The sequence below is a fragment of the Asparagus officinalis genome, chromosome 4 (genome assembly GCF_001876935.1).
Source record: "Asparagus officinalis chromosome 4, Aspof.V1, whole genome shotgun sequence".
Lineage (NCBI taxonomy): Eukaryota > Viridiplantae > Streptophyta > Magnoliopsida > Asparagales > Asparagaceae > Asparagus > Asparagus officinalis.
Window position 1 is genome coordinate 137,490,625 of NC_033797.1, and position 22,518 is coordinate 137,513,142.

A 22,518-nucleotide genomic window follows, 5' to 3' on the forward strand; every position below is an offset into this window, starting at 1 on the left:
AAGATATTCAATTAAAAACCATCTTCTTTATTAAATAACTTATGTTTGCAGCTGTGCAAAAGACTGAACAAGCAACAAAATGCAGCTCGCTCCAAGGTAAAGGTGTGAGCACTACTAGTAGAAGTGTTAGCAAAGCTATAGCCCCAGGAGTTCTAAATTCCACACCACCTTTGCCATCACCCCTGTGGAGCGTCTCAAATCATGATGCATCACCCTCTAATTTGCCAAGATGTGCCCAACTCGACTTCAATCAGCCTCTGTCTCCATTGGATTCTTATCCATCTTCACAAAAGAGGAAGTTAAGTAGCAGTATGCCACGACTGCCTCACAATGATCATCCGGGGCCGTGGGCTGTCTCTGCCCAAAGTCCAACCCTTAATGCTGCTATCCAATATTCAACAGTACCAGTTGTTGAAACTGTTCAAGCAACACCAGTGAAAGATATGTCCATGCCACATGGTGCTAGCGTCCAACTTGTGCCCCCAAGTCCGTTGATGCCTGCTCCAAGTACTGCAAGTGCTTCTCCAGGGGCACTAGTACATCTAGAAACACACAAGAAGACCGTGAGCGCTGGTAATAGTAAGAATGCATCTAGTGTCCAGAAATCTAGAAAGAAGAAGAAGGCAGCAGCTACTGAGGATTTTACACAAAACATTCCATTTTCTCAATCTTATACAGAACCTGCTTCTTTCAGTTCAGATCCAAAAACTCTACCTTCTACACCACCAGGCCTGCCATTATCTTCTGCAAAACCTGCTTCTGATGCTTTTGTTCCTAAAACTTTATCATCTGTTCCAGGCTTGCCATCTTACACACCCTCAAAGTTTGCTTCTCAGCACATCATTTCGGCTAACACCAATATCTCTCCTACTCAGTATCAGGTATTAGGGAGTGACAATACTGATCAGAGGGTTATCTTTTCAGCAGAGACATGCAATAAATTCGAGCAGGCTAAGCTGCAGGCTGAAGATGCTGCTGCAGTTGCCGCTTCAGTGGTCAGTCACAGCCAATCCATATGGAACCAATTATCTATTCAGAGTAACTCAGGGCTGGTTAAAGAAGTCGAAGAGAAACTTGCTTCTGCAGCAGTTGCAGCTGCTGCAGCTGTATCTGTTGCAAAGGCAGCTGCAATGGCTGCTAAGGTTGCGTCTGATGCTGCTCTACAGGCAAAGATGCTAGCAGATGAAGCTCTAGATTCAGCTAATACAGAGGGCCTTGCACAAAATTCGGAAGTTGTCTTTGATGGTGGGAAGAGTTTGGCAAGGCTAACTCCTGGATCAATTCTGAAGGGAAAGGACAAAACATATGGTTCTAGTTCAATTATTTCTGCTGCCCGTGAGGCTACTAGACGCAGGGTCGAAGCAGCTTCTGCTGCCACGAAACGAGCAGAGAATTTAGATGCTATCATGAAGGCTGCAGAACTGGCTGCAGAAGCTGTATCCCAGGTAGGGACAATCATAGCAATGGGGGATCCATTGCCTTTTAAATTAAGTGAATTGGTAGAAGCTGGTCCTGAGGGTTGCTTGAAAGCTCACCGACTCACCTCTACAAAGCTTAAGAAAGCAAGCAAACTGTCTGGGGAGGAGCACAAGGACTTGGATCACAGGGATAACGATTCTGACCAGACACCTTGTAACAATAGAGAATTGCAGAGAGCTTCCGTGGAAGCTGGGATATTTCATGATGAGCAGTCCATTCATTCTGGAGAAGATCGGCAAGGTACAATAGCTGTTAGCTCCATGATTATCGTTTTGCTATAAGGGTTCCATTGTAGTATGTAAGAATTCTTGTTTGATTGAAAGTTATGGGGCTTTACAGGCTTGGAAACTGGAGGAGTTCCATCAAACATTCCAAATGATAGCCATGAAAGATGTCATTCACTGAGCAAACGGAAAGAAAATGCTATACAGAAGGGTTCAGTTGTTGAGGTATGTTTTGTATTTGAACCTTTTGCAAGGGGGTTAATCCTATCCATTGTGTATCTAAGCGGTGGAATGTAGTTAATCAAATCCATCACTATTGTATGGGTAGTTGCACCTTGTCTTGTAATGACATTAACATTGCTCTTTTAGTGCACTCATTCCAGAATTAATCACTTCTGTCACATATGAATGTAGGAATCTGATTAAGATGTGAACTCTCTGCTGCTTTGCTTGCAGTGGAGAGGATCCAAATCAGTGTAATTAAAATGTTGATGACATTTCTTTTGTCATTTGGAATAATTAACTTCAGTGTTATTTTTCTCTATTTTCTGTTGTCTTCTTATCAATGTACCTTCCTTCTTGTATTCGAATAATTTACTGCCTTCTTATTGTCAATGTATTCTTTCTTTGTAAGGGAATAATTTGATATCACCTTTTTGTTAGTGTATCCTTTTTCTTTGTATTGGAGATTTTTTTAATCTTGGTGTATATTTCTCTCAATATGTTGATAATTTATGCTAATTTATGTTTGTCAATTTCTCCTTGATAATTTATGCTATGGGATCCCGCACTTAATTTTGAATGCTTCTCCTCTGTTTATAATGATGATGATGGTGATGTTCATTTGAATTAGGTTATCACTGTTCTCAATTTTCCATGTCTCCTTGTATTAAATTATTCTGCAATTTGATTTTTTTTTTTATGTTTAGTGAAAGACGTGGCTATTTTTTTTATATTTTACAATCATTTTAGGCTCAATAGAGGTTTGTCTAATTCTTTGACTAAATTATTAAGGTTATGCCTGACGAGGAAGGTCTTAAAGGAGGATGGTTTTCTGCGCGTGTTCTTGATGTGAAAGATAACAAAGCTCATGTTTGCTACAACAATCTTCTTTCTGATGATGGTAAGGAGAAGTTTCTAATTTCTAACATTTAGGCTAATGAAGAGTGTAGTGACATCTTCATTGAAATTTATCTAATCATTGTTCCCTTTTCTGTATATTAGTTAAAGAAAAGTCTTTATCCACATTATTTTGTGATCGATTGGAGTTAATATTTACGGCTTTAAAATTTTTCTATTCAAGGGTCTGATCAGCTTAAGGAATGGCTATCACTCAGCAGTGAGAGCAGTGGAGTTCCTAAAATTCGAATCGCCCACCCGATGATCGCAACAAAATATGACAGAACAAAGAAGCGTCGGAGGGAGGCTGTAGGTAATTATGTGTGGGCTGTTGGTGATCGAGTGGATGCACATATGCGCGATGGGTTAGTATTTCTATTTTCTAATATTTTCTTTAGGTAATTGGATTATTTGGATTGTTATTATCTCTCGAAATTAATTCTTTCATAGCTGCATCATCACAACATTACTTATAATTCATAAGCATGTATCCAGTTCAAGTATATTTATTTACGTTACTTGGATTGTCATTTACGCTGATCTAAAATACATAAGTAGTATACTCTCCTTTTGTCTTCCTCCTCTTACACTTATACATGCATACATCTACCAATCATTATTTATTAAACTATTTATCTACACAGAAATGCACACTAACACTTAATGGTGTCTAACCAAGTCACAACAGCTACCTTTCCCTGGGTAAATTCTTCTACACATTCAGACTGTTCCTGCTTTAAATTACCAGCAGCACCCCTATTAAATTATAACCTTTTAAGACATTTGCTTTCAAACAGCAAGGAAGAAGCAACAATGCCTTATCCGGGAGCTTTCTCAACCTTAACTGATTGAATTTTATCACCTAGATTTTTACAGCTGCTTTTCTCCTGATCTGAGATCGTTGACAACTGTTTTTCTCCATATATGTAGTTCCTCTCTTGCTCCTGAAATAGTCACTTTTAGTCATGAGTACATATATTAAAATAGCTTTTCACTTAGTATGTTAGGACTTTGATTATCTATCTTTGGCTCTTGCAGACACCAATTAGTTTGAGCCAAGCATTTTCTTTCCTGTTATGGTTAATGCTTTCTTTGCTACTGGTTACTCCGCTTAAATAATCACCGGAAGAAACCAGTTTGCTCACTTCCACAGTTCTACGAGGAATTAGCTTATGTTCCAATCTAGTAAACAATTTACTGAATCAAGTAAAGGATTTGCAATTATTTTTCCGCATATCCTTCTGTAGTTCCTGAAGAAAAAAATGAGGAAGATATTATTAATTCTCATCATATGAAAAGGAAGGGAATTTTCCCTTATGTACAGAGTCCAGGACGACTTTCTTCTTCCACCAAAATAGGAATCAAAACAGAAAAAATAGGAAATCTCTTTATGAGAGAATCCCAACAAATTAGGAACTAATTTTGGAATAATATCCAATAAAACTAACAAGGAATCCTAACAAATTATATCTCTAAATAAAGCATAAAATATCCTAATTAATATTCCTAATTATCTGTACAATTCTAAACAAGATTCTTTGCAATACTGATTGCTGTCTGACCATCACTTAGCATCCTAACCATGCCATCCACCTCTACATTGAGCTCCTTTAATAATCTCTGAATCCATATGCCTTCACATATTCGCAAAGCCAATGCTCAGTAGTCTGATTCTGCACTGCTTCGAGATACTACAACCTGCTTTTTGTTTCTCCATGTTACTAGATTGCCCCCAAACATATGAACAATAGTGTTACTAGATTGCACCAAACATATGAACAATAGCCAGTTGTAGATCTTCTGTCGGTCAACTCTCCCGCCCAACTAGCATCCGTGTAAACCTCTAGCTTTCGGTTTGTGGATTTCCTGAAGATTAACCCGTGTCCAGGAGTCATTTTTAGGTACCTCAGAACTTTATTCACTGCTTCCAAATGATCTTCATTAAGGCTGTTCATATGTGGACTTATGATGCTGACCGAATAGGCAATATCTGGTCTTATATGGGACAGATAAATTAACTTATCTACAAGCCTTTGGTACATTCCCTTGTCAACTGGAATTATTTCTCCACTTTTATTTGCTCTGAGATTGGAATCCATTGGTGTATCGGCTGGCTTACACCCAAGCATGCCAGTTTCCTTCAACAGGTGCAGAATGTATTTTCTCTGAGATATGACTATTCCTTTCTTGGATCTAGCAACTTCCATCCCAAGAAAGTATTTGAGGTTTCCCAGATCCTTAATCTCAAATTGTTTTGCAAGCATCTTTTTGAGACTAAGAATTTCTTCACCATCATCTCCTGTTATAATGATGTCATCTACATATACTATCAGAATAGCAATGTTACCCTTTGTCGAGAGTTTTACAAACAATGTGTGATCAAATTGGCACTGACAGTAGCCATTTTCCTTCACAGCCTTAGTAAACCTATCGAACCATGCACGAGCTGACTGCTTTAGGCCGTATAAGGACCTTTTTAATTTGCAAACCAACTTGTTGTTTGAAGCATTTTCCATTCCAGGAGGAATCTGCATGTAAACTTCCTCTTCAAGGTCCCCATTCAAGAAAGCGTTCTTGACATCTAGTTGATACAATGACCAATCCAGATTCACCGCTAGGGATAAAAGCACTCTCACCGTGTTTAACTTAGCAACAAGAGCAAACGTCTCTTGGTAATCAATACCATAAGACTGAGTGAACCCCTTTGCCACAAGTCTACCTTTAAGCCTTTCCACACTACCATCTGCTTGATATTTCACTATGAAAATCCATTTGCATCCAACCAAACTTTTCCCTTTTGGTAGTTCAGTAAATGTCCAAGTACCATTACTTTCCAATGCTCGAATTTCTTCCTCTACAGCATGTTTCTAGGACGGAACTTTGAGAGCCTCTTGAATTGACTGAGGAATTTGCACACTGTCAAGCTGAGAAATAAAGGCTTTGTAGGATGGCAATAAGTTTTCGTAGGCCACATACTTCTTAATTGGGTGAGTGGTGCATTTCCTGACACCCTTTCTTTGAGCAATGGGCAAAGAAGAATCATCAATTATAGGTACAAGTAAATTCATACCTTCATGACCTGAGGTAGGTGGATTAGGATCAGGTACTTGGCAGTCTTGTGGTTGCATGTTGGCCTCTATTTGCTTAGCAGGTCGCCTTCTTCTTGAGTAGACAATGACATCAGAATTTTGATGCTGGAATGTTTGAGAGTTATGAATGACTTCAGTACTAGTGAAGTCAGGAGTGGGCTAAAGAGTAGGTTCATTTGACACTGGAGTTGGAATGAGTGCAGAATCAGATAGAGGAGGTACGGATTTGTTAAGGAAAATAGGAAAAACAGCTTGAGTATCTTGAAGAGTGTCCCAAATCTGAAATTCCCTAGAAGTCTCCCCCTGAATTTGGGATTTGGGAAAGTAAGGCTGATCTTCAAAAAATGTGACATCCGTAGAGTAATAAACCTTTTGAGTGAGAGGGGAATAACATTTTTAGCCTTTGTGGTTGGAGGAATAACCAAGAAACACACATTTGAGTGATTTAGGATCAAGTTTAGAACGATTAGCCTTTGTGGTTGGAGGAATAACCAAGAAACACACATTTGAGTGATTTAGGATCAAGTTTAGAACGATTGTGTTGATGAATATGGACAAAAGAGGAGAAACACACATTTGAGTGATTTAGGATCAAGTTTAGAACGATTGTGTTGATGAATATGGACAAAAGAGGTACAACCAAATACCTTTATAGGAAGGTCAGATGAGAAATACCTGAGATGAGGATGTATGCCTAGCAGAGTTTGGTGAGGGGACTTGAAGGCAAGTACACGGCTAGGCATCATGTTTATAAGATATGTGGCAGTGAGAATAGCTTCCCCCCAAAAATGTTTAGGAACATGATTAGAAAACATGAGAGACCGAGCTACTTCTAGTAAGTGTCTATTTTTCTACTCAGCGATGCCATTTTGTTGAGGAGTATCAACACAAGAACTAATATGAACGATTCCATGTTTGGATAGATATGCACCAAGAGTAGAGTTGAAATAATCCCTAGCATTATCAGTTTTAAGAACTTGAATTTTTCTTTGGAATTGGGTTGAGGTCATAGAATGAAAGGTTTGAAAAATTGTTGATGTCTTAGATTTTTCTTTCATCAGAAATGTCCAAGTAGTTCTTGTATGTTCGTCAATAAAAGAAATGAACCATCTAATACCATTGATGTTTTTAACACGTGAAGGCCCTCATATATCACTATGAATGACTGCAAAAGGGTGAGACGGTTTATATTGTAGGCTAGAGTACACGTCTAGTATGTTTGGAAAGTTGGCAAATTTCACATTGATAAGAATTGAACCTTTTATTGATAAATAGATGTGGAAACATCTTTTCAAGGTACATAAAGTTTGGATGACCAAGGCGAAAATGTCATAACATAACTTGACACTCAGCAGAATTAGAAGCAATTGAATTAAGAAAAACAGAATTGGAAACAAGACCAACTGAATTGACACTGGACTTTGAAATATAACATGAAGAAGAAGCTTGATCTCCTTGAAGCAAATATAGACCTCCACGCTCCTTAGCACTGCCAATCACCTTCCCCGAATCCTCCACCTGAAATTCACAAAGATTAGAATAAAACTTAGTTATACACTTCTAATCTCGTGTAAGTTTGCTAATGGAAAGCAAATTACAGCCTAAGTTTGGAACATAAAGCACATCAGAAAGATAGAGATTTGGGGTCAATTGTATTGACCCAGTTCCTGCCACTGCTGAGAATGTTCCATTAGCTATGCGGACTGCAGAGTGATTTGCACACGGTTTGTAGCTTAGGAAGGCAGTGAGGTCACTAGTCATGTGGTCTAAAGCGCCTGAGTCAACAATCCATGATTTGGATTTCCTGTTTTGCACAACATAAGTAGTGTGAGGAATACCTTGATGGGCTAACAAACTAGTGGGAGGATCAGCAGAAGGTGCCTGAGATAATTGAGATGTGGTGGAGATATGCCTAAGGAGCTGCTGTAAAGCATCAATCTATGTCTTAGTAAAGGGACAAGAACTGACATTGTTCTCTGAAGTAGTTGCTTCACGTGCCTAAATACTATGTTCATTCTTGCGGGCTGATTTCCAATCCGCTGGTTTGCCATGCAATTTCCAACATGTGTCCTTCACATGTCCTATCCTTTTGCAATAGTCACTCCAAGGACGACCACTTTTCCTGAACTTATTATCGTGGGTGGAGTTGTGGGTATACATGGCTGATCCTTCGGTGTTGAGTGAGGGTTGATTATCAGCCATCATTAATTTCTTTCGGCTCTCTTCCCTCCTGACTTCAGCAAAGGCCTCACGGATGGTAGGTAGGGGTTTTATCCCCATTATTCTCCCTCTTACTTCGTCCAGATCTTGGTTGAGGCCTAAGAGAAACCTAAAAGTTTTCTTTTGCTCAATGATTTTCTTATAAAGGGCTGAATCATCTGAGCACTTCCAGGAGTAAGCCTCATACATGTCGAGTTGCAGCCAATAGCGTGTAAGCAGATTAAAGTATTGAGTTACACTGGAATCTCCTTGACGTAGATCATATAACCAAGTCTCGATGTCAAATAATACCGAGTAATTCTCAGTACTAGAATAGGTTTCACGAGCAGCCTCCCATATATCCTTTGTTGTTTTGTAAAGCAAAAAATTTTCACCAACTTCTGTTGTCATCGAGGTGATCGGCCATGACATAACTAAATGATCATTAGTTCTCCAGGCTCTATAATTCGGATCTGTGGCTTCCGGGGCAACAACTTCACCGGTGAGATGTCCATCTTTGCCTCTACCACATATGAACATAAACACGGATTGGGACCACTGAAAGAAATTATGACCCTGCAGTTTGTGGTTGGTGATGGGTTGAGAAGAGGACTCTGGAATAACTGGAACAGAACCAGGAGTGATAGAATCTGATCTAGAGGTGACATCCGATGAAGTGGAATTAGATGCCATGCCGTATTTTGTCATGAAGAGATCATCACAGGAAAGATATTCTAGGGTTTAGAGAATTGCTTTGATACCATGAAGAAAAAATTGAGGAAGATATTATTAATTCTCATCATATGAACTTTCTTCTTCCACCAAAATAGGAATCAAAACAGAAAAAATAGGAAATCTCTTTATGAGAGAATCCCAAAACAGAAAAAATAGGAAATCTCTTTATGAGAGAATCCCAACAAATTAGGAACTAATTTTGGAATAATATCCAATAAAACTAACAAGGCTCTCTTTATGAGAGAATCCCAACAAATTAGGAACTAATTTTGGAATAATATCCAATAAAACTAACAAGGCATCCTAACAAATTATATCTCTTAATAAAGCATAAAACATCCTAATTAATATTCCTAATTATCTGTACAATTCTACTGTTCCTTCCTCTGTTTTTAAGTAGTCATATATAGTCTTGAGTATAATATATTAAATAATTATAATTACTTAGTAGTATGGCAGTTTTATTTTCTAGCTGCAGCCCTCATATATAGAGCCTTTAGGTTGAGTCAAACCACTGCTAGTATTTTATTCTTGATTTTTTTCATTGTATTGAGTCCTACTTTTGCACTTTTTGCTATTGCCTACTTTGCATATAAGGAATTATGGAAGATTCAATTTGCCCGCTCCATCAGGAGCTCATTCTTGTGTCCATTCACTTTAAGGTAGCCAAGCTTAAACAACATGAGCTTATTATTATTTTTTTGTTCCTTCTTTTTTTTTTCCTTTCCAAGGATTAAGGAGGGATTAATCTTAATCTAAGCAGAATTATAAGGCGCAATTATTCAATCTAGGGGGTCTTTGACATGGAACCGGAGCAACCCATTTTCAAAATTTACCGGTGACAACTAATGTGGATTTAAAAAAAAATATCACCCCAGGAAGTCAGGGTTTCGGCCCAACAAAAGGCCCTCAACCTGTAGACCTGTAAGGATATGTTAGAGTTTAAAATTGTAACCTTGAATCCTTATCACAACTTCAGAGTTTTGGTGAGGGGATGTTTGGTAATTGTAATTAATGGAGAAAGGACTAGATGTAGGCCTAAGAGAACTTCTTCAAAAGCTCATAAGAAGGATAATGGTAATAATTAACTTTGTGGAGATAGCCTTCAATAAAACTGAGGGGAATTATAGGATTCATAAACCCTTACCCAAAAATTTGGGATAAAGACAATTGCTATTGTTGGTCTTGGAGAGATCTCTGGCACTTCTTTGGTATATACTTGATACACTGTAAAGTATATGACATATCAAAATAAGTAACCAACTAACAAGTATTATAATATCTGAGAGTTGAAGTATTGAGTATTATCTGATAACAATCCTCTGTTGAACTATTCATGCAATCAAGCTTAATCACCATGTGTTATATTACGGTGATAACCCTTATAAGGAGTTTGCAATTGATTGGTTTGCCCCATATGTTTTCTCATGACCTTCCCGTTCCTTATCCGTGCTCCTTTTTTGATATCATGAATCTACATTTCTACATGAGCTTCAGGTAAGATTACAAAGTTCCAAATCAGTCCTTACAAAGTAAATCAAAGCGCTATATAGGGGGAAAAAATTAAGAAAATGTTACTTTTGCATGTGCATACTGTACAGTTACTGTGTTTTTTTCCTGTTAATATATCCATCTTCCTGTCCCTCTTTTGCATATATGTCTTATAGGTTGCACCAGTTGATCTTGTACTTCTATTCTTTATATTTTGTATCTCCATTTTGACAAACTTTTTGCATGAATCGGTTGAATGTATGAATATTTGAAGCGTATAATTTACATAATCAAAGTTTTTCAGTTTCTGCAGAAACCAAGAGAGTATTTGACTATCTCTGCAAATGTCGTTGCCTTCTTATTTATCATTTATCATGACTTTAGACCAATTTTCACTATTATTTACTGCCAACGTTTAGATGGTGGGAAGGGATTGTCACTGAAAAGAGCCAAGTAGACGAAACAAAGCTTACGGTGTACTTTCCAGGTTTGTTTGTTCATCTACTGTTTAAGTTGATGTATTCCATGTTTCGTTTGTTGCATTAGGTCCCGAACTTAATATTTCTAATCATATGTTCCCCCCCTTATATTAGTGTTTTTTTCCTTCTATTAGTGTTAAATCATACTGCATAAGACTTCTACCATCAAAATGGGGTTAACAATATAAAAGTTGAGAAAATTCCAGTAAAGATTTGACCATCTTCTACAACTGGAACTGGTATAAAAACTCTGTGATTTGATCGAAAATTGTGTATGCTTCCAGTTACATTTCCAAGATACTGAGAAAGATGGGAAAAATGTACAAGTGTCATCATTCTGATTTCTAATTGCAACAATAGTTGAGAGGAGCTTATATTAGTGAAAAAGTTTGAAGAATATTGGGGTTTCTATTATTGAATGCCAGAAATTTCTGCGAGGAAGAATGCATAGGACGCATCTTCATGAAGGCATTTCTGGAGTTTTTCTATAATGTCTCATCTTTTATTCATTTTAAATTTCTCAAATTCAGTTGTGATAAACTAGAGTTGAAAATCCTGCCATTACATAAGCATTATTTTGGTGCAATAATTGGTGAGGTTGGAAATGTTTTTGCTTTAAATTTATGGTTCTCTTCTCATCAGGCCCTACATGTGAATCATGTGATGTGATGCTAAAATAGTAGTCTGTGAACTATAGAATAAGAGTAAAGATTCCATGCAGGAGTATAGGATAAGCCTTCGTACTTAAATACTTTTAGTATAGAGTAGTTACTAGGAATATATAAGAGGTACTGGAGCTAGTAGGTGCAATAATCAGTAGAAAATTCCATATCGATTTTCACAAGAAACAAAAGATTGGTCAGACATGCTAAAAGGATAAAATACATTATATAAATTATGGTATATAGGAAAGAAGAAACACAAAAATGATGCTTGTAGATGAAATCTCACAGTGGATCATCTTAAGGTAAAATGAATAAGGAATAAATAAATAAAGCTGGAAGTCAGAGATGAAGCAAATAAGATCAATATTTTTATGCTCATCCACCTCTAAAATAATATATATGAGAATATTTCATATAAGAAAACATGTCGAAGATACCTTGAAGTCATGGAAAATAGTAAACAATGAAATAAAATTCTGTATTGCACAATGTCATATGACCTTCATATTATGGTAAGAGTATATGCCAATATATTTGACTGGATCTAATAATAATCTTTTTTCAGTAGGTTTTCCCTCACCAGTTGACATGTAGCTAGCAATTTCTATGGCCAAGACATGTTGGTTCTGGCAATTTCAAAAACCCTGACAGTCCAGTTTACTGTAGGTTCATAAACTAAAATGGAAAAAAGGTTCTATTTGGATTCGTGGAAGGTGCCTCTTTAAGGAGATTATGTGGAAGGTTTTGAAAGGAATGTATAAAAGTTATATCAATGCGATTATGAATATATGTACATGGTATAGAGTGCAAGCAATCCAATGGGAGAGAAAATCCATTTTGTTTCTTTGTAGCTTATATTAATGCCTGCCATTAATAACCTATTTACACTAATTATGATTGAGCTTTAACTTAAAGCCACTGTGGATGGGCTTCAATGCTTTGGTGTGATGTCACTAAATTATTTTATCGTACGAGAGTTTGTGAATGAAATAATTTTTAATGATCGGCTGTGAAAGAAGTTTTAAAATCTACATGATAAAGGATGCAAAATCAGTAAGTAGAGATGAAGGAATAGCCTACCTTGGTGGCCAAGGAAAATACATAAGGGTAATTTTTTTAAGCTTGGGATCAACCTGCAGTGAGATTGAGAAGGATGTTGTTCATAAAGTTGAAGCATGATGATCAAATTGGAGAAGCGCTTCCATGAATATGTGGGGAATACATGAACCCTTAGATGGCTGCACGTCCTCTTATTCCTTATAGTTCACGGTGTTGAGGATAAGGCAAAGTAGTAGGAGTTATAGGATTATAAAATAAGTATATCCCTAAAAAGCTAGGAGTAGCTTTTACTGGGGATAAGACAGATTTGTTTTAGATGGTCGGATGTTCATTGAAGACACATGGGGTGCTGGTTAGAATTGATATTATCCTACTTTTCAGAATTGCTAACGTTGAGGTAACCTACATAACTAAGTTTTAGGCAGTGGAAAGTATGTAGCTGTTTTTAAGTTGATGGAGTGGGAGACTCTTGAAAGAGTTGGATGATGATAATTCATGCACCTGAATTCAAAATTTTGGGGGACAGTTTTCTTGTACGAAGCGGTAGTTTGGCTTTTCTTGAGTACAGGATTACTACGAGGGTTGAAGTATGTCAGGCAGGCATTAGATACTACATGAAAAGTTTCTGTAACAGCATTATTGCATCCACACGCACAGCAAGTCCAGATCTATCATGAACATACCCTAGTATACTGATCACCTTTCTTGTGTGGATATTTATTCGAAAGAGGAAATTATAAGGAAGCTTTCACTGTAATGAGTTAGGTTTGCTTGCATTATTATCCTTTTAATGTTCCTTACGAATTATTATCTTGTTACCATTCATTCTTGCATATTAAAGGCTCTAGAACACGGTTTCATTATGTGTACAATCTGGTATTGGATAGCGATTAATCGGATTATTTGAAATTTTGTGTTTTTTAAATTATTAATATGTATATTATTTATCATCTATAAAATAATTAATGGAAAATATATAACATTCAGAGTAAAAGACACACCAAGCTATTCGAATCAAAGTCGTTATACGCTTAAAAGTAGAACCACTGAAAGTTCACAAACCAAAAACTATCCCGTAAATCGTAACACATTAAAATACTAATAAAACTCTTCATCTAGTATTCCTCATCATCCTCGTAGCGATCGGTGGCGGAAACGGCAGTAGGAGACAGTGGTGGTTGGAGTCTAGACTTGGCGACAGTTGGAGTTAATGATCGGCGCCAACTAGCGGCTGTGGAGAGTAGGCTGCATGCGATGACTAGGTTTAGTGTTTTGAAGTAGCGTATTTTTTTTAGAATCTTTTGACACAGTGATCAGGAGACTGAAGGGTAATGCGGTCCGAGTCAATTATATTGTGCACCCACATAATTTTATTATGCGGCACATACTCTTTAAACATTCAATTATGCGGTCTGACCGTAGGATTGAGCGGATTTCAGCTACTCAACACGGTTTGGTGTCAGATAGGAGTACTCGGGCGGGTAGAGTGTGTTTTTGAACACTGTATATTAATGAAAAAACATTATCATGAATCTCTGCTTTCTTCTGTGGTTAACTATCAAGGGAAAATTTTTTAGTATTGGTGTAACTGTTACTTTTCCAAATTTGCAGTACCAGTTTAGTTATTATCTTTATAAAATCTACAAGCCTCGCATATAGTTCTTAACTAATGAGATCTCTATAACTCGTCTCAACTCTATTGTTCACTCTGTACAATGGGGTTTGATTATATGTGTTTATTCATATAGCGGGGGGTGATTCTTCACTTGTTCGAGCATGGGATCTTCGGCCATCACTTACCTGGAAGGATGGTCAATGGATAGAGTGGTCTCGTGCAAAAGAAGATATGCTTCGCCCCTATGAGGTTTTCATTTTCATCTTGCATTTCTGATCTCTCTCTGATTTTTAATATGAGGACTGCAGTTTCATTAGTTTCTTTTGGTTTATTTGTGTCTGGCAAACAATTATCAGGGTGATACTCCCCAAGAGAAACGACGAAAGTTGGTCGGACTGGGACCCAAGGCTGACACAGAACTCTATGGCAGTGGTATAGATAAGCAATCCAGTAGAATGCCTCTGGAGACTTCAGGGAAAGCAGTGGAGTCAGGACCACTTAATTTATCTGCAAAGGATGCAATATTTTCTGTGGGAAAGAATGTGAGTGAGGCAAATATTTCTGATGCACCGAAAATGAAGCATTCTGGCCTGCAGAAAGAAGGATCCAGGGTTGTGATTGGTGTTCCTAAACCTGGCAAGAAAAGGAAATTTATGGAAGTAAGCAAACATTATATGTCTGATAAGACCGTCAAGACGAGTCAAGGGAATGATTCCCTTAAGTTTGCTAAATATTTAATGCCTCAAGCATCCCGCCCGTGGAGAAATACTTCTAAGGTGGATTCGAAAGGAAACCAGGCTGGAAACTCCAAGTCTCTAGGGGTTAGATCTGTAAAATCTCAAGCTACTCAAACTAGGAGTACAATTGAAAAGGAGTATCCTTCACTTACCACTGTATCTGCTTCAAATAGTGAAAAAAATAGTCACGGTTCTTTGTCAAATACAAGAGCTGGTTTTAGCAAAGAAAATGTTATAGAAAAGAATTCCATAGAAGCTGTCAGCCTTCCAACTACAGAGAGCTTGGTTTCAGTGTCCTCTGTTCAGTCTAGGCCTACTATTCCTGCGTCCAGGAAGAAGTCTTCTTCGGCTGTTGAAGCAGGGCGAGGGGTGAAAGGAAGGGTTACTCCCTCTTTAGATAAGTCTACCAGAATTGAAAAGAAGCCCTCAGAAACTCATGAAAAAGCAATCCCGGGTGCCATTGAACCACGGAGATCTAATCGTAAAATTCAACCAACTTCAAGGGTAAGCTCTAATAACTTGTCTAAGGATGGTCGGTCTTCTTTCTTTTTCGTTTACTGTCCTTTAGAACAGAAATCTTGAGTTGTTGGTTGCCCTTCTCTTAGTCAACAGTGGAAATTAATTTTATGTACCTCGTACCCTTACACTTAGCCTGATTGGTCCCTTGTAGGTACAAATTCTGGATTTTCAATTAAGAACTTGAAAGAAATATTGTGCTTTTCCACATTTATATTTCACATTTTAGTTGTACTCGTAATTTAACATTTTCCTGACTGGAAATCATTTTAAGAAATATGTGATTTCAAATCGAGGATATTCGCATAGAGGTCAAAATTAAAGTGTAACATTAGTAGCATGAGTTGAGATTTTGAATACACCCTCTGAACAATTTGGATTTCATGGAATCAAACTACAAGAAAGGTGGCATGAATCAGGTCCTTGATTATTAACAGTTTTTTAAAGCACTTTTCTATGATTATTTAAGCAATTTTTTTAAAGTCTTGCAGTGTGTCGTGTGATATAGGTAACATCACCCTACATAGTTTTTTCTTTTTTCTTTGCCCCCATATTGCCACGAATTTTGCATGGTCATTTACGTCAACTATAATACTGATGCATATGGAAAAGAGCATACCTGAAAAGTCCCAGCCCAAGCATGGTATATTCATTTGACTAAATCTTGGTAACAATCTTTTTTTCCTATTTCTTTATTTTCTGTATATGAGAATATGACAAATCCAAGTCCTCCGCTGTAATAATTTATTATTCTGCTTTAGCTCACTCCAATAACCAGCCTTAAGTACCCCTTGACTGATGATTGCAGCTATTAGAAGGATTGCAAAGTTCCTTGCTCATTTCAAAAATTCCCACTTTTTCACATGACAAGGGTTCTAAGGCCCTGCATAGAAGTTCATCTTCAAGGGGTAAGTGTTCTTTTTCATGAACTATGCCTTGGCACATACTTTTAGTAATTTGTGGGATTAATTTTGTGTTTGGAATAGGGCCTACTCGTGGTTGATTGGAGCTCACCTATCCTGATGCAGCTTAATCTTATGGAGTTCTGTATAACAGAGTACAAGATTCATCAAACTAGGATTTTGTATATAAAATACAGTTTTAGGCTTTTTACGGCTTGAAACTTAGAAGCTTGATCTCTTATTGTGAGTTGTAAGATGTTCGGTTTCTAATAATCTTATATTCTTGATTTCTATTTCTTCTGCTTTAACTCTGTAAGACGGAACTTAAAAGATTGATCTCTTATCGTCAGCTGTCAGATGGTCTTCTGCTTCTCCGGCTTAATTCTGTTCTTTGATGTATTGTGTTTCCTATCTTTGTACCTAACAGTATAAGTCAGGGAAAGGAGAGCACAATTTTTATATGACTCGTCAATATTGCTGAAAGCTCCAGCAAACTAAAAGGCGTGTAATGTGGTGTATATTTTTTAACCTTTTGTGCTCTCGCTTCTTATTTACTATCACGAGGCAGGACTAACCGCTTGTTAATTCCTCTCCTGTCTTTCATCATGCTTCAGGATTTGCCAAATTCTTCTACCGATAAATTTGTAGAACTTAGCGTGAGCAGGCTGCGTTCGTGGAATACCACCAGCGTTACTGGAACCCTGTTGCTGGTGCCAACTGCAAACTAATATTTTGTATTTGAGAAGTGTGAGCACGTTGATAGGAAAAATTTGTACTGTTGTGTAATTTGATATCTTAGGCTGGCTGCCTTCCTCGATTGTTTATTGCTATCGCCATTGCTTGTCTTGATGGCAGCGTTTGAGTAGCAGGTCACATGTTGCCTGTTTAATGAATTTAGCAGTCAGCTTATAAAGAACATGTGATGATCAAGGGCCAGTTTGATATTGTTTTGTCTTTAAAGGTGCTTCTGTTTATTTTTAGTAGTCAATAATGGTGTTTGGTATTGTCCTTTTAGTTATGATGTTTGGTAAAGACTTTTAAGAGGGTGTTTTTAGAAACAATTTGAGGATGTTTTAAAAAGTAGCTTTTTACTTCTTTTTTTTTTGGTTTATTTGTCATATATGTGTATTTTATATTTTAACAATGATCATTAAGTACAATTTAACCAAACATCATAACTGCTTTGTTACTAGTTTTAAATATTTGATTACCAAACAACTATTTTTAGCAATTTATATAAATTATTTTTATAAGCAATTTATTATAAGCTTTAGCAATACTATTCTTGCCCTAAAACATAAAATGAAGTTGGTTTGTCCATCTTGTTGCAGTTGGAGTCAAGTTGTATGCATGATGCTATTGCTGATTCTGGGCGTCACAGTGTTGACTCATTTCGACAACAACTTTGATTGCAGATATTTGCCACTATCATCATCATTGGCATTCTACATTTATTTTATTACAGTTTTTTTGGGGGCGAAGTAGGTATATTTACTTGGGCCATTGAGAGTGAACAAGGCCTGTGAAGGGGAAAGGACAAGGAAGAAAGTTCCCTAGGGAACGAACTAAATGTGGATAAATAAGCTCTTGATGATCGTCCTAATAGCAATTTTAATGATTTGGAGGGGTACGACTTAAAATAAGAAATATGTGAGGGACTAATACGAATAACCCCTTCATATTTTCTCACCCTTCTTTGCGAGAAAACCCGCCATCTCAGTCTGTGAGATTCAAAGCAACGGAGCGACGGCCAGTTCTGGTCACCTATGTTTTAATTACTTAATAAATTTATTAGATTATTATTTGTGTTTAGAATCCGAATTACTTGATTATGGTTTAGTTTGTGGTATGTTAGTTCTTTTCTTGGGGGTTTTAGCTTGGAATCTGAATTGCTTCATGAGGCTGAAAAACGCATCAATCCATCAAATTAAATCTATAAATTTTAAGTGTGTAATTAGCCAGTAATGCACAAATTATTTTAGTAGTCAATTAAGGAAATTTATAAAAAAAAATGGTTTTTATTTCTTTGAGGCGCGGGATTAGTTTCGGTTTGGGCAGTTCTCACGTGAAGAAACCCGTGAGAATTTTGGTCACCGGTGCTGCAGGCAATATTGTTTAATTTTTCCTCTATTATTTTCTAGTGCTTGTTGTAGTTTATTTTTAGGGTTAGCGTATATTTTAATGACACTAATAATTATCTTTCGAAATGATAATGCAATTGGGAATACATTGAAAAGCTAGTACCAACATTTTTCTATTATTTGCAAGCATACTTACAATCGTGTTAACTTAATAGAGGAGATAACCCTAACATAACTAAATGAAGAATAACGTGTAGCTGACTCCAAAAATTTAGATAGAGAGACGTTGTTGTACTTTACAGGACAAATAGGCTATGCCCTTGTTCCGATGATCGCGAGGGGGGAGATGTTAGGTCCCGAACAACCCGTAATTCTCCACATGCTCGATATTCCACCTGCCGAGGTGCTGAATGGTGTGAAGATGGAGTTGGTTGATGCTGCATTTCCTCTTCTTAGAGGTACTTTCTTTTCCCCCCCTCAAAAAGTATTTTGGGTCAATTGTGGATAGACCTCCACTAGTTCTATTGCTGCAAATAGATCCGCTGAGTGAATTTCTCTTCACTAAGTGGGTCCATCTGCAACAATAGAACTACATGGGGCCTACCGCATTCGACCCTAGTACTTTTGCTCATAATGGCAGCGTGCATGTGCTCCTAGTTAATTTTGTGCTCCCTGTGGCATCCATAGGTATCTTAGCTACAACAGATGTTGTTGAAGCTTGTGATGGTGTAAACATAGCCGTTATGGTTGGTGGATTTCCAAGAAGGAATGGAATTGACAGGGACACGATGTCGAAAAATGTTTCTATGTACAAAGCTCAAGCTTCAGCTTTAGAAAAGCATGCAGCTCCCAATTGCAAGGTACCATATTTTCCAAGGAATTAAACAAGAAGTAAAGTATAATTAGCATCCAGTGGTAGTCTTGTTTTTGTTTTGAAATTAACCATGTTGGTCGGGTAACCTTGTTCCTGTACACTGATGTACCCTTAAGTTTTTAAAATTTGCACGTTAATACCCTCCGTTATGCAGACCTGAGAACTATTCTCTAGGATATTCTCATATGATAATTTTTAGAAATTTGTTTTACTTTTAAAATGTTCCAATACTATTTCAGAACATTTGCAAAACGGAAGGTACCGAAGTGCAAATTTCAGAAACATATTTGTATACGAGTGGTGCACTAACAAGTGAGGGTATACATGTGCAGAGTAGGGGAAACCATAAGGTATATAGCCTAAATCCATTGCTATGGCTGACATTGGTTCTCAACTTTATAAGGTTCTGGTTGTTGCTAATCCAGCAAACACCAACGCTCTTATTCTAAAAGAATTCGCCCCTTCGATTCCTGAGAAGAACATTACCTGCCTTACAAGACTCGATCACAATAGAGCTCTCGGCCAAATCTCAGAAAGGTTAAATGTTCATGTCAGTGATGTAAAGAACGTCATAATATGGGGAAATCATTTTTCAACTCAGTATCCAGATGTTTATCATGCCAAAGTCGTCACCAGAGGTCGAGATAAACCAGCCAGGGAACTTATTGCCGATGATAAGTGGTAATGTATTAGTAATACTTTCGTGCATTTCCAATCTGCCTATTATGAAAATTTATCATGCACGCTACTATGCGATTGATTATAAAAGCTTTACTTCGAGAAATAGTTTTGAGATTGTTCAAGTTTCTTTTCTTTTCTTTCCTGGTTACTAGCATGTGTGCGCATTTATCTGTTCCATGTTTCCACCTTCACGTTAAACACACGTTCCATCTAGTTTGAAAGCAGAGGGTTTGGTTCGAATGTGTTGGAAATTGAGGTTAAATCTGGATAGTGAGTATCTCTTGACCAAAAAATCCAACAGAATGTCAAAATCTGGATACTGAGTTTATCATGCCAAAATCAGTATCCAGATGTTTATCATCCCCAAATCAGTATCCAGATGTTTATCATGCCAAAATCTGGATACTGAGTTTTGACCAAAAAATCCAACAGAATGTCATGTAATAAACTTAGGTACCGTTTGGCAAAGGGTTAAGTGAGGGGTTAAGGAGACTTAACCCCTTCTTAACCTGCCAAACACAACAAATCTATATAAGGGTTAAAGTGAGTTAACCCTCCATAATTTGCCAAACATAAAAAATATAGAAGAGTTAAGTTAACCCCTCTAGAGGGGTTAAAATGAGTTAACCCCTTAAAATGAGGGGTTTACTAATACTCCTACCCCTCTAGAGGGGTTAAAATGAGTTAACCCCTTAAAATGAGGGGTTTACTAATACTCCTATTTAGATAGAATAAGAGTTATAACCCTTCTAATTATAAAGAAAATAGTCAAAATCATTGTTATTCCCATACACTAAAACTGATCATAAGGGCTAAAATAAAACTTATTTAACGGGTTAATAATTTAATCCTTCGGATTATCAAATGGGCTAAGTACATTAATCCTTCTCTTTAACCCTTCTTCATTAACCCTTTACCAAACGGGGCCTTAAGGATCAATTCCATTCGGGTGCTATCAGGTTTGGCGTAATTATATGGCTGTCTTCTGAGTTTGTGTATCTACACAAGGAATTCAGGATGCTAATATACAATTGAGGTTACTTCCTGCGTTTTTTGCGTAGAGGTTTGCGGTTTTCATCAGAGTGTACATATAAGTACTAATATACAATTTAATACATACAGTACACATGATGACTGCATCATTCCAGGATAACTAAACTCGCCTATTGCTTAGTACTATACCACTGATATTTCCTGGATGCAAATGTTAGATTAGCATTGTAGGATGTTGCTTTCTACTTTTCTTCTTCGCTAAAACTATGCATCTATCAAATTACAAATATTAATGCACCCTTAAGCTGCGGTATTCACTATCGTGTAGGTTGAATAATGAGTTCATCACCACTGTACGGCAACGAGGTGCTGTTATCACCAAAGCACACAAACTGCCGAGTCCGCTGTCGGTAGCAAGTTCTGCCTGCGATCACATACGTGACTGGGCTCTTGGAACTCCTAAGGTTGGCTTTTCTGTTCACATATTTAATTTTGTAAATATGGATGATGTAAGGGGGTATATATACAAAAGAACCCCACACGTATCAACAATAGTTGTGTTTAATATGAATGCATGACAATGTTTTCTACTCTAGGGAACTTGGGTGTCCATGGGAGTGTACGCTGATGGATCTTATGGTATCCCTACTGGCTTAATCTACTCCTTTCCTGTTACTTGCCGGAACGGAGAATGGAAAATTGTGCAGGGTAAGTTTTTTTTTCCTTTTTCCGGAAGATAGTATCGCTTATATATGCATGCATTGATGTTTTTTCTTCTTCTTGAGATTCCTCGCTCGCAATCCGAAGATAGTACTTACAGCGAGGAACTAGCTAGGATGAATACCTCGTAAAAGCTTTTCTATTTTCAGGTCTAGCGATCGACCAGTTTTCGCGAGGGAAAATGGATGCCGCAGCGAAGGAGCTCGTAGAGGAGAAGAGACTCGCATATTCATGCCTCTAACTGACGCTAGCTGGTTCATTCTGCTAAAACAGTACTAATTATATTGGTCATGAAGCGAGGATGCTCCTATAATTTGAAGTACTTCATGGTTTTCGCAACAAAAATAGTTGTTATTTTCGTTGCAACCTACTTGAATCAAAATAAATATTACATGTTATGCATGTGGTGGTTGTTATATCGTTGCAACCTACTACTTAATTATATGGTTTTATTTTTATCTGTGTTTGTTGATGTTTATGGATCCATTTTCCCACCATGGATTCAGTGAACACCCTCACCCCACCCCTCCCAAATCAAAAATTGCGCGTTTTCGTAATAAATGTTAAATCATTTTGAATTATATTTAAGAAAATATTTATTAAAAAATGCTCAATTCGATAATTTTTTGTTGTTGTTTTAGTAAAATACGCAATTTTCTACACATGGTCAGGTTTAAAAAGCTAATGTAATGAGAACATTAGCATATAGCATGTTGATAAGTAAAAACTGAGCCCCAACGTTTTTTTTTTGGGTATTTTGATGAGTTTTAGGATTTTTTTAAGGCATATATTGCATCATATTATAGTTAAATTATGGGAAGTTTCAAATAAATTACAGACTCATGTTATTGTATCTTTGC

General features: G+C 37.1%; 2 protein-coding genes across 5 annotated transcripts in view; both read left to right on the top strand.

Moving 5' to 3' along the window:
- LOC109839500 overlaps nt 1–16,663 on the top strand; it is a 42,706-nt gene extending 26,043 nt beyond the window's left edge. For all 4 annotated transcript variants that reach the window (XM_020407954.1, XM_020407955.1, XM_020407957.1 and 1 more), the window contains exons 11-19: nt 52–1,719; nt 1,819–1,928; nt 2,718–2,826; nt 3,007–3,187; nt 10,756–10,823; nt 14,288–14,403; nt 14,511–15,395; nt 16,216–16,315; nt 16,394–16,663. In XM_020407954.1, coding sequence (XP_020263543.1) covers nt 52–1,719; nt 1,819–1,928; nt 2,718–2,826; nt 3,007–3,187; nt 10,756–10,823; nt 14,288–14,403; nt 14,511–15,395; nt 16,216–16,315; nt 16,394–16,410 — 3,254 coding nt within the window. In that variant the 3' untranslated portion in view covers nt 16,411–16,663. The remainder of the gene's footprint in view (nt 1–51; nt 1,720–1,818; nt 1,929–2,717; nt 2,827–3,006; nt 3,188–10,755; nt 10,824–14,287; nt 14,404–14,510; nt 15,396–16,215; nt 16,316–16,393) is intronic.
- LOC109839501 (malate dehydrogenase, cytoplasmic-like) lies at nt 18,508–22,009 on the top strand. Its single transcript, XM_020407958.1, has 6 exons — nt 18,508–18,848; nt 19,078–19,250; nt 19,668–19,945; nt 21,267–21,402; nt 21,535–21,646; nt 21,808–22,009. The coding sequence occupies exons 1-6, from the start codon at nt 18,719–18,721 to the stop codon at nt 21,897–21,899; spliced, it is 921 nt and encodes a 306-aa protein (XP_020263547.1). The 5' UTR covers nt 18,508–18,718; the 3' UTR covers nt 21,900–22,009.